This window comes from Lonchura striata, chromosome 12 (assembly GCF_046129695.1).
Source record: "Lonchura striata isolate bLonStr1 chromosome 12, bLonStr1.mat, whole genome shotgun sequence".
Classification (NCBI taxonomy): domain Eukaryota; kingdom Metazoa; phylum Chordata; class Aves; order Passeriformes; family Estrildidae; genus Lonchura; species Lonchura striata.
Window position 1 is genome coordinate 22,005,320 of NC_134614.1, and position 17,097 is coordinate 22,022,416.

A 17,097-nucleotide genomic window follows, 5' to 3' on the forward strand; every position below is an offset into this window, starting at 1 on the left:
TTCCCTAGGAATGATATTGAACAACATCAAAAATAGCTTTTGGTCTTCTTGGAGAGGAGAGTTCATAAAGGTGGTGCTGACAGTGGCTGTTGTCCAGAAAGATCTGGATTTTTTTTTAGAATTTGAACCAAAATGGGGAAAAGTAGAATAAAATCTCAGTTTTGCTTTGCAGCCCTTTGACTGGTTAATAATATCTGACATGTCCCAGTCACTCCTGTTTGTAGGAAATTGTTCCGAGATCTCACATTTCTCCCAACTCCTGGTTCTTCTTGCTGAGAGGGAAGTTGTGAACATCACAGACACACAGACTCAAAATGCAGAAATCAGGCCCAAACTTCCTGAATTATTAAGAAATTAATCCATTCTGTAGTTGTGACTTGATTTCTTTGTTCAATAAACAAGGACTTGAACTTAAATAATTTAAGGTGTGAGCAGTTACAGTCTCTGCTAAAAAGGAATAAATCTTTTGTAACTCAGCACTGCAGGCAGGGAGACTGGAGACTGGAGACTTGGAGACTGGAAACAAGGACTTGTAACTTCCATGAAAATTGTGTTTTCATTTGCTGTGGATGTTACTTCCAGTGGAAAAGAAGTCAGCATTTAGCCAAAGCCCCTCTAAAAAGCTCAAAATTGAATTTGTTAGAAAAAGCAACTTCAGTTTATAGAAGCAGCAAACAACTGTGAAATCCATGACTATTAATATTTCAAAGTGTTTTGGTGACACTATAGATCATGAAAGAGAGGCTCCTATGGTTTTTGATATTACCAGAAATCCAAGATGTATTTATAGCTGCCTTCACACTTCACTGTTTTGTGTTGTATGGGATACATTGATCCAAATATAAATGAAAATGATAGAAAGCTTCAAAAACATGAAAAAAAAATATTCCTTTTTTGTCTCTATCTCTTTCCAGCCTCAATGTTCTGTTCTTTCCTCACTCATTTCTCTGTCTGCTCTCTCTCCTGTTTTTTATATTTAGATTTATTAGTATTTTTAGATCTTTTGAAATCTTGGCCAATATTTCCTATTTTGGGGTATGAAAATACCTTTAGTGCTACAGGGGATTTGTTTGCTGGAAGGACCAGTCAATAATTCAGAACTTCTGTGGTGTTTATTTGGACTTGCAAAGTCATTGCTTCAGTGTCACAGGGTTTAAAAACAGGTCTGAGCCCCAGGTAAGAGTTACTAAGGGGAAAATACAAATTGGCCTAAGGAAAAATCATAGAATTGGCTGAGGATTTCATCCCACTTTGGACCTGTGCTCCTAAATAAGTTGGACATGCTGTAAAATCTCAGTCTTATATGAATCTCTGTATGTCATGCTTAGGAATTATTTCTTTTTAAAAATATTGCTGCTCTCAGGAAAGGATTTTACATTCTTTTTCCTCTGCTGTAACCAATGCTGTCTCTTTTTCTCCAATAAACACAAATCTTTAGTCCTGTCCCAAGTATTAGCTGGAAGAGGTCTGATGGAAGCTCCTTGGCAAAGAAAATCCAACACAACAGGGCTGGGGGAGTTCTTGAAATCCCCAACGTTGAGCAGGAAGATGAAGGTTCCTACGAGTGCATGGCAGGAAACACCCGAGGAATAAACATTGCAAGAGGGCAATTACTTGTCTATGGTAAGCAGATTAAGTGAATTTTGGTTTTTAATGAAGAGCAGGATGGTGCTCTGCTGCGTGGTGCTGATGAAGTCTCTCAGCCCCTTCCTGGAGGTAGAAAGTGCACGTCAGGTCAAGCTGATTAAAAACTGATTGGGGGCTCTCAGTGACCTTCACTGAGCTACAGCCTTGGCAAATAGAGATATTTTACACCACAGCTCAGGCTGGAAGTGTGGGAAGTTGGAAATGTGGATAAAAGGCAGAGAGGAATCCCTGTGCCATTGGAGGCAGGCAGGGATCAGGGTCCAGCAGAGATGGAGGCAGGGAAGGATTTGGGAGCCTTTGTGGCACTGGAGGTGATTTCACCTCCTCTGGTGCACCATAAAGCAGGGGGAACTCATCCCATTCCTCCCTCTCCTTCCAGCTTGGCTAAAAGTGGAGAATAATCTGGGAAACTTCTCCTTTTCCCTGTCCAATCCCTGCAGCCCCAGTCCATGGGATGGTCCCTCACAGGCAGGGTGAATGAAGTCTCTTAACTCTTAACACCCAGGGAAAGCAACATATTTGGACAGGAATAAGAGGAGAGATCTTTTCTTTACCCCATAAATCTTTCAAAGGAGAAAGCAAAAAAAAAAAAAAAAAAAAAAAAGAAAATGAAACATAACAGCAAAGAGAAAAAAATCACAGCAAGCGAGACTGAGCCTCCAGTTAACATTTGTTGAGAAGACTCTGGCAAGTATTTTCCTTTTTTTTTTTTCAGTAAATCTCTTCTAATGAAGAGATGCAGGCTTGGCTGATAAGCTACCAGGCTCCTGCAGCCATGGCTAATATCAAGATATATGCCAGGAATAGAACAGTCTGCTGCTGGTTTAAATATTTCATTATTTCCTTGCTTTCAGGGGGTAGATTTTGCTGTCGTTGCTCACTAATTTTTTTCAGCACGCCAATCAAGCAGTTCCATTAAAATCAAGTTCAGTAGATTACCTGGCTGTGATTGATAACAGCACAGGCAATTATAAAATTATGATCAGTTAATTCAATCTAAAACAATGTGCTTATTAACTGTGCTTTGTACATTAATTAATAGCTGTTCATAGAGCAATGTATAAACAGCACTCATGAAGCCTTGGCGTGAGGTTTTTTTTTGTCATATTAGGAGTGTGCTGGTGAATTATCTCTGTAATTGATTTCCTCTTGCTCCTTTTCTCTTCTCTGGGGGTTTTCCTCTGGAGGAAGGCTGTCTCCAAAAAAATAGGGATTCTTTCCTGGACACTGCTTTGTGTTCCTGAGAGCAGTACAAATTAAATGTAATTAGAATGCTTTTAAACAGGGTGAGCTCTGTCCTTACAGGATCTTTGAGCACCTAAAGGAGCTCCAGGAGAGCTGGAGAGGGACTTTGGATAAGAGGTGGAGGGACAGGACACAGGGAATGGATTCCCACTGCCAGAGGGGAGGGATGGATGGGATTTTGGGGGAAATCATTCCCTGCGAAGGTGGGAAGGGCCTGGAATGGAATTCCCAGAGCAGCTGTGGCTGTCCCTGGATCCCTGGCAGTGCCCAAGGCCAGGCTGGGCAGGGTTGGAGCAGCTTGGGATGGTGGAAGGTGTCCCTGCCATGGAATGAGGTGTTATTTATTCTCCCCAGGTCTCACCTCCACCCCCAAGCTGCCAGCAGCTCCAAATGTCAGCCTGCCCAGGGGAGTTCCTGCCCAGCTCAGCCCTGGAGGCTCAGTTGTTTGCAGAGCTCCTGGGTGATTCCTGCAAATTCTGCTTTTACACCTCAGTGAATTTCTTTAGAGGAAGACTTTGCAGAATTTAGAAGTCTGGGTGCTTTCCTGAATTTTCAGGCATCTAAAATCACCATTTCTGCACATTTTGGCCTTAAAAATTGATAAAATCTCAACCAAACTCCTTACCCATTAACCACTTGATTTCTAACATTTTCCCAAGCCTGCCCCAAAGTTCAATGCCAGGGAATTGTAAAGAATTCACTTGCAGTATAATAAAAATGTGTTGAACAGATACTAATTAGCCCTGCTCAGTTCATTAATTAATGGCAGCATACCTCAAGCAAAATCACTTTTCTCCTGCTTAAAATGCTTTGCATATTCTTTTCAGCACCCCCTGAATGGGATAAAAAAATCCAAAATACCTTTCTGTCTCTCTATGACAGTTTATTTTGGGAATGTAAGGCAAGAGGAAAACCAAGCCCTTCCTACAGCTGGTTAAAAAATGGCCAGCCTCTCATGTCAGAGGTAAGAATCCTTTTTCTTTTGATTTCTTCCTCATATTTTTGTTGGTTTATTTGGTGGCTTTTTTTCATTATTTAGTCATTATATTAATTTTACAATATATTAATTACGTTTCAAAAAATAGGTAAAGATTAATAAGATTAATCAAAATAAATGTAATAGCATGAACTCTTTGCAACACAGAACCTCAATTCTTGGACTTCATCTTTATTGGAAATGTATGAAATTGCAGTTTAGAGAAACACCAATTTCTTCATGTGAATTACCTAATTGCTACAAGATACGGCTGGAGGTATAGAAAAATTTAAAAATATGAATTATAATTGGTGAAAGAAACACTAAACACATTTGTAGATAAAATCTGTAGTTTGGGGAACTGGTAGGATGCCAAAGGACTGGAAGAGGATTCCAGAGCTGGAATTGCAAAATGCTCAGCATTGAATTGCACTTTTCTTCTGTTTCTGTTCCAAATCAGGAGCTGGGTGGACCTTTGGTCTCGTGCAGAGTGCTGCCCTCCTGCTGAGTTAATCCCTTACCTTAATTAATCAGTCAGCTCTGAAAATCAGTTAAATTTGAGGGTAATATTTTCTGTGCTTTGTAGAAGGATAATCCAAAGAAAGCCACGTAAAGGTAACAGGAAGGGTGCAAAATGGGTAAGTGGATAAGTGGAAAATGTCACTTAAAAGGACCAAGTGGAGTGGGAAGTAGGAGTGCAGGAGGAGAGGGGAGGTTGGGAGCTCAAACATTTGAGAACCATGATCAGATCCTTCATCATCCAGGTCTTTGAGAGCCCAGCTCCCAGGCACAATCCCTGCATTCCTGGGGAGGCCAGGCTCTGGCACATCCATCTCCAACCTTCAGCTGGTGGCACCCTCATGGAGAAGGACTTGTGTGAAAAGAAGCTCTTTGCATTCTGCTGAGGCCAAGTTTCCCTTTTTTTTTATTTTATTTTTTTTTAAATGGATCATCCATCCAGCATCTCTAGGGCACACAATGGCTCATCTGTGAGGCATTTTCATTTGGATGGAAAAAAATAATTCTGTGATTAATTCCTGCCTAGCAAGAGCACATACCGGAGAATTTCCAAAACATATGGGCTAAATTAGCACCTGCTGGGCTGCAGAACCAGCATTTATTTGATTTAGTTGTATTTATTTTAAGTAGTTGGAGTGGGGTCCAATCTTCCATATAATTTTCTGCTGGATCAGTCCTAAACAGACCCAAACTCCATCTGGGGAAAATAGCCAGAATTTACCTGGACTGCAATTTTACTGAACCTGCTCATTGTAGTCATTGTCACCTTTTTCTGAGCAAGATTATCTTGTTTTTCTCTCTTTGAAGGCAGCAATATTTAGAGTCTGTCACTCTCCAATTGCACCGTTTCAATAAAGAGGAATGAAACACTCACAGACACATTTTCAACCAGCATTTTCACAGTACTTACAGAGTGCTGTAAATGCAATTCTTCAGGCAACAAAGTGCTGGATTTTATTGCTCAATGGGCAGAATGGACACTTAGGAGGGGAAAGTACAAGGGAGATGTAATAAAATATTCAGTTTGTCGCAGCACCCCGCGTGTCGGAATTCTCCTAGGAAGAATAACATCCCGATGCTTTTCACCCTGGGGCTGATTCTGATTGTGTCCTCTTTGTCAAACCTCTCTGCCTGACCACCTGGCTGGTCACCCCAGCATTCTCCCTGCTCATCTACACCGTGTGCTTTATTCTTCCCTTTGTCTGCACAGCTCAAAAGGGCCGGCAGAGAACGGTGGGGAATTTGGGATAAGGATGGAACACGAGCTTTGCTTCAGAGAGGGGTTTTGTATTCAAAGGATGTTTGTAAAAATAGAATGCATTGGGAGGACAGCAAACAGCCTGGAGGTAAAGCTAAGTATGCAAAAGATATCTGCAGCGAGAGCCTCAGAAAAAGTTATCAGAGGCTAAGTAATGTAATGTTGTTAATTAGTTTGCCGCACACCAGCCTTGCAACCCCAGGCTGTGCTCTCATCACATTTCCAAGCTAAACAGGCTTGGGCTGGGTCAGTTCAGGGTTGGGAGACCTCCAAGGAAAAGCTGGGGTGTTGGAAAACCTGCCCTGGGTGTGTGTGCTGACCCCAGAACCCCCCATGCCCTGGGCTGGTCGCTGCAGGAAAAAAGGGAATTCTGTCCCTCCCAGGTGAGCCCCCACCTGCAGAGCTGCCCCAGCCCTGCCCAGCCCAGGGAGGAGCTGGAGCTGCTGGAGGAGCCCAGAGGAGGCTCCAGGGGATCAGAGGATGGAGCAGCTCTGCTGGCAGGAAAGGCTGGCACAGCTGGGATTGTTCACCTGGGCAGGAGAAGCTTTGGGGTGACCCCAGGGTGGATTTCCAGAACCTGAAGGGGCTGCAAGGAACACAGAGAGAGACAAATGACAAGGGATGAGGGACAGGACACAAGGAATGGCTTCAGACTAACAGAGAGTAGGTTTAGATGGGATGTTGGGAAGGGATTCCTCCCTGTGAGGATGGGCAGGTCCTGGATCCCTGGCAGTGCCAAGGCCAGGGTGGACACTGGGGCTGGAGCAGTTGGGACAGTGGGAGGTGTCCCTGCCATGGCAGGGGTGGAAGGGGATGAGCTTTAAGATCCCTCCAACCCAACCCATTCTAGGATTCTGTGACAGATGTTTAGCACTTCACAAATACATTTGAGATGCTTGTGGCTGTTCATCTGACTCTGGAGTGCATCCTCTAACTGTGTGCTCCAAACTCCTCCATTCCTGCTCCAGAGGCAGGAGGGCCAGGCTAAATGAGTAGCAGCATCCTCCCCGTGATATCTGCTGTTCCAGCTTGCACTTGGTGATGGGATTTATATTCCCCCTGGGTATCTTCCAAACTCATCTGTTTGGGGGAATGTTTTTTTTTCTCCTCCTCAGTGCTCCACTTTGCAGTACAGCTATTATTGTCTCCAGAGGGTAGTAATTGTAAAATCACAAGATATTTAGCTTTAAGTTATGATTGCAGCATGAAACAGGCTTTTTTCTGTTTTCCAAAGCAGAGCAAGTAAAACTTCTTTTAATACACCAACTTCCATGCTCTGGTCCAAATATGCCCACTGTGCAGCTTCCTCTATTTCAGCAGAATTGCTGAAGAAAGTTGGTGTGTGTAGAAATCCAGGCCTGGAGGAGAAGGCTCTCCCTGTGCTCTGAGCAGCCTGGTGCTTTCCAATGGAATTTAAATGTTGGTTTTCAGTGGAGCTTTTCCAGTGGCTCATTTTTCTGTGACTCAGGGTGCGATGATGTTCAAAATGTTCTTGTTTTTGGAGCACCTCTGTCTCCTGTGGAGCTTTTCTGATAAATCTTTTTGGGGATTATCACCATCAGATTTGTCTGGTGGGATGATGGAATGATGTTCCACCAGCCAGGGATGAGGTGCTGCCTCTCAGGATCCAGGTGAGAGATGCTCCAGGCTCATGTAGAGCTCCTTCTGTGGCACCTTCATGGAGAAGGATAATGAGAGATTCCCAGCTCAGCAGTGCAGGGAAACACACAGAAAACTTGGAAAAACCTGCCCAAAGCCACTAGTGCAACACGTGCCTGGATTTCCTGAAAAGCTGGAAGAGCTCAGAGGGCTGGAAATGCAACCAGCACCACACAGAGAGGTGCACACCCCATTTCTGATGCTTCCATCCTCATTGCTCCCAAAAAAAACAACATTTCTGCTTCTGAATCCTGATCAGGTGCATCAGTGTGATACTAAAAAAACTTTTATTTGTTCACTCATCTGCTCTGTCCATATTTTTCCTTGTTTTTCTCTTATCAGGAAAGAATTCAAATAGAAAATGGGACTCTCCTCATCCCCATGCTGAATCTGTCAGACTCAGGCCTCTATCAGTGCGTGGCAGAAAATAAATATGACACCATTTATGCCAATGCTGAGCTGAGGGTGATCGGTGAGTAAATGTCACTGAAATGTGCAGGTACCAGTAAAAAGGACACTAGTTGAAAAAAATTTAAATTTAGGAAAAGAGGAGATGAAACCTGGCAGTTCAAACCTGATATTTCTTTGCTTTTCACTCACATAGAAATGTGGTTTTTAAAGTTTAATTTCATGGCTTGTTGGGGGAAGAATCTAATCCATGTGTGATCTTTTTTTATTATCACATATACACCAGTTTATTGAATGCTGTTTCTCGCTTAGTTATTCTGCAGGTTTTTAAAGTTATTTCAGAAAGCAGGAGAAATAGTTTTAGATATAAATAAAGGGCATATGGCAAATATGGACATAAACAAGTAACTTGGAACAAGGAATCTCATAAATGATAACCAGAGATGAACATGAATGGAACTTGCTTATATATTGTAAAAGTATTCTGTTCTAGACTTTAAAATGTAAAGTTTGCTCAACAGCCAAATATCAGTGAAGTTGGTAAAACACAGACTTCAAGAGCACCCAATGTCTTGTGTTTTCTCTTTGTTAAAGAGTGAATTTTCACATAAGCTGCTGGAAAAATAAACATATTTTCAGAAAACAGAGTGAAAAGAAAGCCAGAGTGGAACTATGGTTGTGACAGAATACTCTCTGCAGATGAATATTTGTGGCTGGGTCAGGAGTGTGAGGTTTATCCTGCTTGGGAATCTTGTCCTCCATCATGGACAGACCAGTTCTCTCAGTCTCCAGATTTCCTCAGGAAAGTTTGTCAGAGCACACAATTCTAGGTAGACAGCTTTAGAAACAATTAGAATTCTTTGGTACTTAGATACATTTTTAATGTTAGATTTAGATTTACTTTTGCAGAAATCTAAAAACCAAAACAATAATTGAATTTTCTGGCTGAACACAAAGAGAAGAATTTGACTGGTTCATTTAGTATACCTTTTCTTCCTTCTCTCTCTTTAGCTGCAGCCCCTGATTTTTCCAGAAACCCTGTGAAGAAGCTGTCTGTTGTGCAAGTTGGAGGGCAAGTTACAATCGGTTGTAAACCCAGTGCTTCTCCCAGAGCTGTTGTTTCCTGGAGAAAGGGCTCGGAGGTTCTGCGCCAGAACAAGAGGTACGGGCAGCAAGCAGCGACCGGGCCGCTGAATTTTCTCTCTTTTGCCATCATTTAAAGCTGATTGAAGCACAGCTGGCTCAGGATTGCTTCTGGCAGCTCCCTGGAGGCAATGCCAGAGGCCTCGCTGTCTTTCAGGGCAGCTCTGTGGGTTCAAAGCGGGGTGAGCGCCGGGAGGAGCGAATCCACGCGGGCGGTGATGGGCAATCCAAACGCTTGTGCTCAGCACCACTTGATCCATGGCCAGCCACGGGGCTGGGGGGAATCAGCTTCACGAGGAGGCCAATGGCATCCTGGCCTGGATCAGGAATGGTGTGGCCAGCAGGAGCATTGTCCCCCTGTGCTCGGTGCTGGTGAGGGCACACCTCGAGTGCCGTGTCCAGTTCTGGCCCCTCAGTTGGGGAAGGACCTTGAGATGCTTGAGCACGTCCAGAGGAGGCAACGAGGCTGGAGAGGGGCTGGGAGCACAAACCCTGTGAGGAATGTCTGAAGGAACTGGGATTGTTTATCCTGGAGAAGAGGAGGCTCAGGGGTGACGTTATTGCTCTCCAAAGCTCCTGAAGGGAGGTTGCAGACAGGTGGGGTCGGTCTCTGCCCCCGGGCAGCACTGACAGAACAAGAGGACACAGCCTCAGCTATGGCAGGGAAGGTTTAGGTTGGGTATTAGGGAAAAAAATTTTCACCAAAAGAATAATAAAGTACTGGAATTGTCTTCCCAGGGAGGTGGTGGAATCACCATCCCTGGATGTGTTTAAATAAAGACTGGACATGGCACTTGGTGCTATGGTCTAGTTGAGGTGTGAGGGCATGGGTTGGACTTGATGATCTCAGAGGTCTCTTCCAACCTCATCATTCTGTGATTCTGTGATTCTGTAATTCTGTGATTCTGTGAGACAGGCAGGGAGGTGGGATGTGCCCCCAGGCTGAGGCAGAATTGCTGTCCAGCTGTACAATAACCCACAACCCGGCCTGTCGCTCCTGTTCGGGCAGGATTGAGCTGCTGGCCCAGCAGTGATGCCCTCTCCAACAGGTGTGGGTCAGGTGGGGTGTGTGAGCATTGTAAATGCAGGTGAACCTGGGGGAAGAATGCTGATGTCTGATTTTAGTTCAGAAGGCTGAATGATTTCTTTATTATAACTATACTATAATACATTAATATACTATTTAAACAAGATACTAAAACTACAAACCTACTTTTTCTAACTCCCATATCTAACTCTTCCCAACTGGTGACCCTCTCTGAGAGCCCAGCCCCAGGTGGGTTGGATTGGCCACCAGCTCAAACAATCCTCACCAGAATCCAACCAAGCATCACCCCAGGGAAACAACTCTCCAAACACATTCCACATAGGAAAAACAAGGAGCAGAAATAGAAATTGTTTTCTCTTTCTTCCCTCTGTGCTCCTCTATGAAAAATCCTGAGAGAGAGAAGAATGTGCCTGCCACATGCGAGGACCAATTGAGGCACCTCCATTATTATATTTCAATGTCCTCAGGCACAGGGTGGGATTGTTGGGGTGGACAGTCCCCATGGAGCTGCACTCCATGATCCCTCTGGGTCCCTCCCAGCTCAGGCTTTTCTATAATCCTGTAATTCCACACTAATGGCAATTAAATGGGGGAATATTAAAATCAAAGGGTCTTACTGACAGAAATGAGGGATATTGTATGCAGCATACAGGCCTGAGGATATTTCCATCCACAAATGGAGACAGATGGATGAAATGGGCAGCAGTGTCTTCAGAAGTGCTGAGAATGTCTGAGAGTCCTTCTCAGCATCTCTTTCGGTTCACAAATTTAACAGCAGCCCTCTCTTGTCACATTCTGTTGTCAGCCTCTGAAATCTATAATCAGTAATTCATGAAGCTCTGGCAATGGAGCACCAGATTTTCACACAGGACCACTTGCTCAACGAGGTTACTTTGGGTCACATCAGTCTTAAAATGATGACAATTCTCTAAAACATTATCCCAAACTGTAACACACAATTGTTTCCCTATGCCACGCTGCAGGAATGTACAATAGAGATAAATTTATTTAGGAGTATTTATGAAAGAGGGAGCAAATCTGAGATTTTTACTTAGGTGCTGCCAATGGAACAGAGAAATTTGGGTGAGCAATCCAACCCATGGCCATAGAGAACTTTCCAATGGCTTTTCCCCCCTTTAGTAGTGGCCATTTTATTTTCATTTTAGCCATTCACGTTGGGAAACATTTTTCTAACCAGTGTTTAATCAAATTTTTATTTGTCTTCTGATTGTATTTTGATTGTATTGCCTATTCCAGAGGCTGAACTAAACCTGGATCTTCAGGTTACACTATTCTGATATACCCCACCTGATTTACTGACAAAAAAAAATATTTACACACTCTGTACAGTATTTACTTGAGCTCCTGTATTAATTTACTAACAATAATTCCGAGCCCACTGTAATTTCTGAGTATCCCAGAAGGCTCCTGCTGCTGGGCAGGAGCAAATAACAGGAGCAGGATTTACAAAGGAGACAGAGTTTAAACTCTCTGCCTGCACATTATTGCCAGTGTGGCCACTGGTGCAAAGTGGAATTTATGAGGCTGTTGGATTATTAAATGACAAACTGGCTAATGCCGTGGTTTAAAAAGGATGGGAAATAAATCATCAGCACAGTGTTAGTCCAGAGATCTCCCTGACAGAAAACAAAATGAAATAAGGGTTTGTGTGGCTGTAAAGTACATGGCTAATTAAAGTGCTGGAATTACACATAAAAAGAGAAGGAACATAGTCTGCCTTTCTCCACAGATATGATTAAACCCTGACAAAGCCTATTTCTGCTCCCATTTTATCGTGCTGCAATTATAACCTTTATGGGCTCTTTTATTGGCCTTTTAAAAAATATTTGGTAGGGTTATAGTTGCTGAAAAAAGGAAAAACCAATCCCTTCCAGTTCTGGCAGCCGAACTGTGATGGGCTCATTCTTAAATAAGTCAGATTATGCAGCTGCTTTTAAATTATTTAGACAAATTTAATCTTTTTGTTAAAGAAATAGTGAAACCAGACCTATTCCACACAAAGGGAGAAGAATATTCCTTCATTTTCATCTTTTTCCTTTCACTCCTGTTAATAGTTTATTCCTGATAGTCCTGAATATGTGGTAACCACTCTCCCTGATCAGCTGAACTCTTGATATCACAGGAGAACTTTCCTTTATATTAAATTTGGTTTGTAAGTGTGTAAAGAGAAGTGTGCTAAATAGGAGCACTAATTATTAGATTTTCCATATTAATAGTTCCACTATTAAATATTTTTAATTAGATTTCTTCTGACTTCTTGAGGTAATTTTTAAGTTTACAAAGCTGCAGTATTTGGGCCCCTGCTCTCTAAAAAATATCTTGGAATTTTTTGAAGGGTAATTTTCTGCATTTCTTGCCAGGGTTCAGCAGTGGAGGTCCTCAGCCCTCAGTCCCCTTTTCAGGGCAGAGTTTTTTCCAGCTCCATTTGTCCTTCCCATCCTTTGTGTGGCTCCATCCCCCCATAGCTCAGCTCTTCAGCAGTTTGTCTGCTCTCATTTCTGTAAAACACTTTATTGCACTTGAAGCACACATGTAAATCCTGCAGAAAATGCCAAAATAATATTTTTCTTTTAATGTTAGATGGTGAAATAAAACCTGAACGTGCCAGTACCAAATCTGTTTGTTGTTCCCAGCCCTCTCCATTGAATGTTTCCCTTCCAAATTTTCTGCATTCCACCCTTATTTGCAGGGCTCAGGCTCTGAGTAATGGGATTTATCCATGGTCCATGGTGCTGGCAGCTGAGAGAGGGAATTCCAGGTAATCAGCTGCAGGAATCCAAGGGAAATCCCACAGCTGGCTCCTCGTGGCTGGTTCTCCCTGCTCATGTGATATCCACCAGTTCAGCTTCAGGTGCTCTCTTGGGCAATTATCCCTCTTCTTTGGGTCAAAATCTGGAGAAATTTGGGTCAGAATCTGGCGAATCTGGGGAGCAAAGCCACTTCTGCAAGGGACAGCTGTTTGGCCTTTGTGGAATAAAGAACTTTTCCTGGCGTGTGCTGTGGGTTTTAGCTCAGTGTAGCAAAGAAACACAACAAAAACCAAGCTTCATGCTCCAGACTCCCTTCCCGTGGAGTCTGACACAGATTTCAGCTATTTTCATGTGTGTCACATCCTCAGTGCATGCAACAGGAGTTTTCTTCATCTCTCTTCTCGCTCCTCTCCCCTCGTATCCAACTGAGGAAACAGAAGAGAAGAAAGGAGCGATTCATATATTAAATAAAACAAATTTTCAAGTCTAGACACCGGTCTCATCACAAACATCTGTCTTCGTGCCTTCAGTGAATTCAGATTTGGGACTCTCATGGAAAGCTTATTTTACAAAACTTCCTTTTGATGGAAGCATTTTAATGAAAGGGAATTGGGCCTGGTTTTGCTTTGCCAGAGAGAGGTGCTATTCCCCCAGCCTGGGCTGAGCATCCCCAAGCACTGCAGTGCATGCATGGAAACATATGGGATTCACTTCACTCGGAATTTCAATCAGGAGAGCTGAGGGAAAACTGAGAAATGAGGTAGGCTGGAAGAATGCATTAGTCATATACAGCACTTTCCATGCATTAATAATCAGTAATAAGCAAATATTCATAATTTAAATTGTTTTTGGGGGCCCGGGCAAGATGTACATTTAGAGATCATAAAATATGCTCAATACTTGTTGGCTCCAAGTCTTGCTTGTAGGACACAGCTCAGTCCCAGCTCTATGAAGGATGGGAATGGATCCTCTGCCATAAACAAAGCCGGTGAATTCTGTGTCCTGTGGCACACTTGGTTTTGGTGTTTTACACTCAGGTTGTTGCCATTACTCAGAGGAAAGATGGGAAAAGAATGAGATGGGATTTCATCAACACTGTGGGAAGAGAGCACAGCAGATGTTGTGATGGGTGGGGGAATTATCTGGGAATTGCTGAGTTCCTGGAGTATCTGGGAATTGCTGAGTTCTTGGAGCCCAGGCTCAAGGGGTTCTCCTGCTCCCAGGGTGTGGGAGTCCAAGCATCCCTCTGGCTGCCCTGGGACCCTGGCAGGGTCAGGAACCCCCTGGACAGAGCCCCCAGAGACACTGGCTGTGATCTCTGGCCATGGAAAAGAGTTTGCAATCTTACAGGATGAATTACCAGCTCTGAGTGTTTGATATCAGTAATAATTAAGTGTGGCACGGGTACAAAAGTAAAATTTTAGGATTCTAGATGAGGGGTCCAATGGGCTCCTCCTAAGGAGCAGCTCCAATCTCTGCTCCCCATGACAAGGACAGGTTTAGGTTGGATTTTTTGGGGAAGGTTCTTTCCCCCAGAGCCACCAGAGCTCCAGGAGTGTTTGGAAAACCTTCCCAGGGATGCCCAGGGTGGGATTTTGGGTTTGGATTCTGTTCCTTGTGGGTCCCTCCCAGCTCAGCATCTCCTGTGATTATTTGGTAAACAGGAGAAGTCCTCACTCACTGCCCTGATCAAACACAACCCACAAAATGCATTGTCTGTGGAACAGCGTTTCAGCTCCAACCAATTTGAGCAGAAATGTGTCAGGACAGTTCAGCAAACTTCAGGGAAACATTTCAATTACCAGAATGTCAATGCTGTTGGTTTAGCTTCAGAATATCCGTTATCCTTAAAAATAAATAAAAAAATCTGCTTGGGGAGGAATCAAGACCAAATGGATAGAAAATTCTAAAATTTGCACTAGTCTGCTAACAAAGGAGGAGATTGATGGCACTTGACTGTTCTTTAGCTGAAGTCAATATGCAGCCTAAGGGAGTTATTTACTTGTTCTTGGCAGGTGCCTCCCTCTCAAATGAGACACCAAACTCAGATGAGCAAAGCTGAGGGAATGAAACCCATCCACAGTGCCTGAAAAAACCCTCAACTGCCTTGGAGTCAAAGCAGATGAGTAGTACAGCCGAAGAGGAGTCAGGCTGCTTAGTGCCACAAACCACCCTGCTTTCCTCACCCACTGCTTGCACATAGAATACCCCAGATATTTGCATGCAGGTACCAAGTTCCATCTAAAATATATTTTTCTTATGATATTCCAGAACTTACTGTTCTATTCCCAGCTTTCTACTGCAATGCAGCTGGGTGAATAGCACTGGGATATTAATTTTACTATTATTTTATTTTTTGAAGCCTGGATTAAGTGTGTCTCTGTTTTTATCCTCCTTGCTTCTCCACCACGAGGAGCTTTGCATAGCTTTGATGAGATGCCTTAACCCTTCTATCTTATCAGTGTCTGTGTGCTTGTAAAGAAGTTCATTTCCTATTTTAATATTTAAATAGAGCACTTGAAGTGTGGGCATCAGCAATCAGAGCAATTCCAGCTATCTCAGACACCACTGCTGAAAGTCAACACGAATACAAATTAAGCTTATCTGTTGATGAAATCCCACTTTTGCCTGGAGAACCAATGGGATTGATTCCACCTCTGCTAAATTTGATTAATCACTTCAGCTCTGTTCCTTGCTTACAAACAGATTGACAGGAATCAAAGGCACGGATTTACCTGCCTGCCTCCAGTGTTTGGTCTGAAGTTACTCTTTAAGACTTGAAAACTCCTACAAAACCCGGGGTTGCTGTTTAGAGGTGTTTTTTATCTCTGAAAACCCGGTGTCGCAGCACATTTGGTGCTAACCAGACAAGCCCCACCATCACACCATTCCTCAGGGAATGCTGAGAGCTGCAGGAAGTATTTTCTAGCTAAAAATACCCAGTGCTGGCACCACAGTGGTCCTGGTTTCAGGCAGAAAAGAGAAGGGAGTTGCAGAGAACTGGGAGAGGCAGTTCCAATGCCTTTGCTGAGGATTTATTTGCTCTCAGCAGGGAGGTTTGTCTGGTTTTGGGGTGTGCCTGGTTTTGGTGTTGGTTGTAGGCATTTTCCAGTGCTGCCCCCTGAACAATGCCATGGATCTGGGAGGAACATCACGCATGGCAGCACCCACAGGAACCACCAGAACGGGTGATGTCGGCAGAAGAGAAGTTTTATAAAGAAAAGCTTGTCAGAAAACACCCCAAACTCTCCTGAAGTGCATTCAGTCTTTCCCTCTTCTCCATCTTTCTGGTTATTTTATTCTTGTTTCCCATGCTGAGAGTGAAGGCAGGGGAATGGAAAATTTGGCTGAAAGATGAGGAGGGAGATAAGGAGAAGGAAGAACGAGCACAGATGATGGGAAGAAAAAAAGAAATACTTTCTTTTTCCTTCTTTATCTTTATCTTTGTTTCTCCCCTTTCTTCTCCCTCTGTTCTGCTTTCATTTGAAGTCAAGGCACTGCAGAGTAACGAGGAGGCAGGAGGGGACCCCCATTGCTACCTGACCCAGGCAGCAGCCAGAGGATATTGGTGCAGGGCAAGACAGCAGAAAAGGGATTTTCCTTTCTTTTCTCTCTTCTTGGAGAGTTTCACAACGGAACAAGCCAATAAACCTAATTTCACCCTGCACTGCTGAGTGCTCAGTGCCAGTGTTTAGCACACCAGATAATGGGAGCATGGAGGAAGTAAATGAAGCAGATGTTCTCACGTGAAAAAAGAGGATTTATTAGAACTCCCCTCTGCAGGACACCTCCCTAATGCAATTTGAAATTATTCCCACTCAAGTCATGGCAGCACTGTTAAGGGGAGCCTTTCCAAGGGGCTGTCCTGCATGCTGAGATGTCCCAGGAAATCTGTCACACTTCCCTGTCACACTTCCCTGTCACAAGGAATTGCAATAACCCAACTCCCAGTGAGTGTCAGTGCTGTGCCCTCTCCCCCTTCCAGGTCGTGTCCTGTCCCTGCTCCATGACCATTTTCTGATGGATGTTCAGAATTCCATCCAAAGCCAGATAATCTCATTGGATTTTTTCCACTGAGCAGGCTGGGAATCAAGGTTCCTAATTAGGAGTTTGCAGGAAAAAAAGCAATGAGAGAATTCTACCTTCTGTGCTTCTCTTCCAGTCCAAGTTGTGCTGCCATGCATGTAATTGCTGCTGAGGGTATTGCTGCAGCATCAAAAATGCCAGTGTGGGATGGAAAACATGCACCAAATTTGGAAAACATGCACCAGATTTGGGGGAAAATTCACAGAATTTGGAAAACATGCACCAGATTTGGAAAACATGCTCCAAATTTGGATAATATGACCCAAATTTGGAAAACATGCCCCAGATTTGGAAAACATGCTCCAAATTTGGAAAATTAGCTCTCTTCCACGAGAGC

The 17,097-nt window shown here is 43.5% G+C and overlaps 1 protein-coding gene and 1 long non-coding RNA gene across 2 annotated transcripts in view; one reads left to right on the forward strand and one right to left on the reverse strand.

Moving 5' to 3' along the window:
• Nucleotides 1–17,097, forward strand: part of CNTN6 (contactin 6) — a 129,829-nt gene that overhangs the window by 86,739 nt on the left and 25,993 nt on the right. The window contains exons 8-11 of the mRNA XM_021529017.2: nt 1,439–1,623; nt 3,720–3,856; nt 7,647–7,776; nt 8,724–8,874. Coding sequence (XP_021384692.2) covers nt 1,439–1,623; nt 3,720–3,856; nt 7,647–7,776; nt 8,724–8,874 — 603 coding nt within the window. The remainder of the gene's footprint in view (nt 1–1,438; nt 1,624–3,719; nt 3,857–7,646; nt 7,777–8,723; nt 8,875–17,097) is intronic.
• Nucleotides 9,931–17,097, reverse strand: part of LOC144247000 (uncharacterized) — a 708,772-nt gene continuing 701,605 nt past the window's right edge. The window contains exon 5 of the long non-coding RNA XR_013340720.1: nt 9,931–9,949. This is a non-coding gene — a long non-coding RNA (uncharacterized LOC144247000). The remainder of the gene's footprint in view (nt 9,950–17,097) is intronic.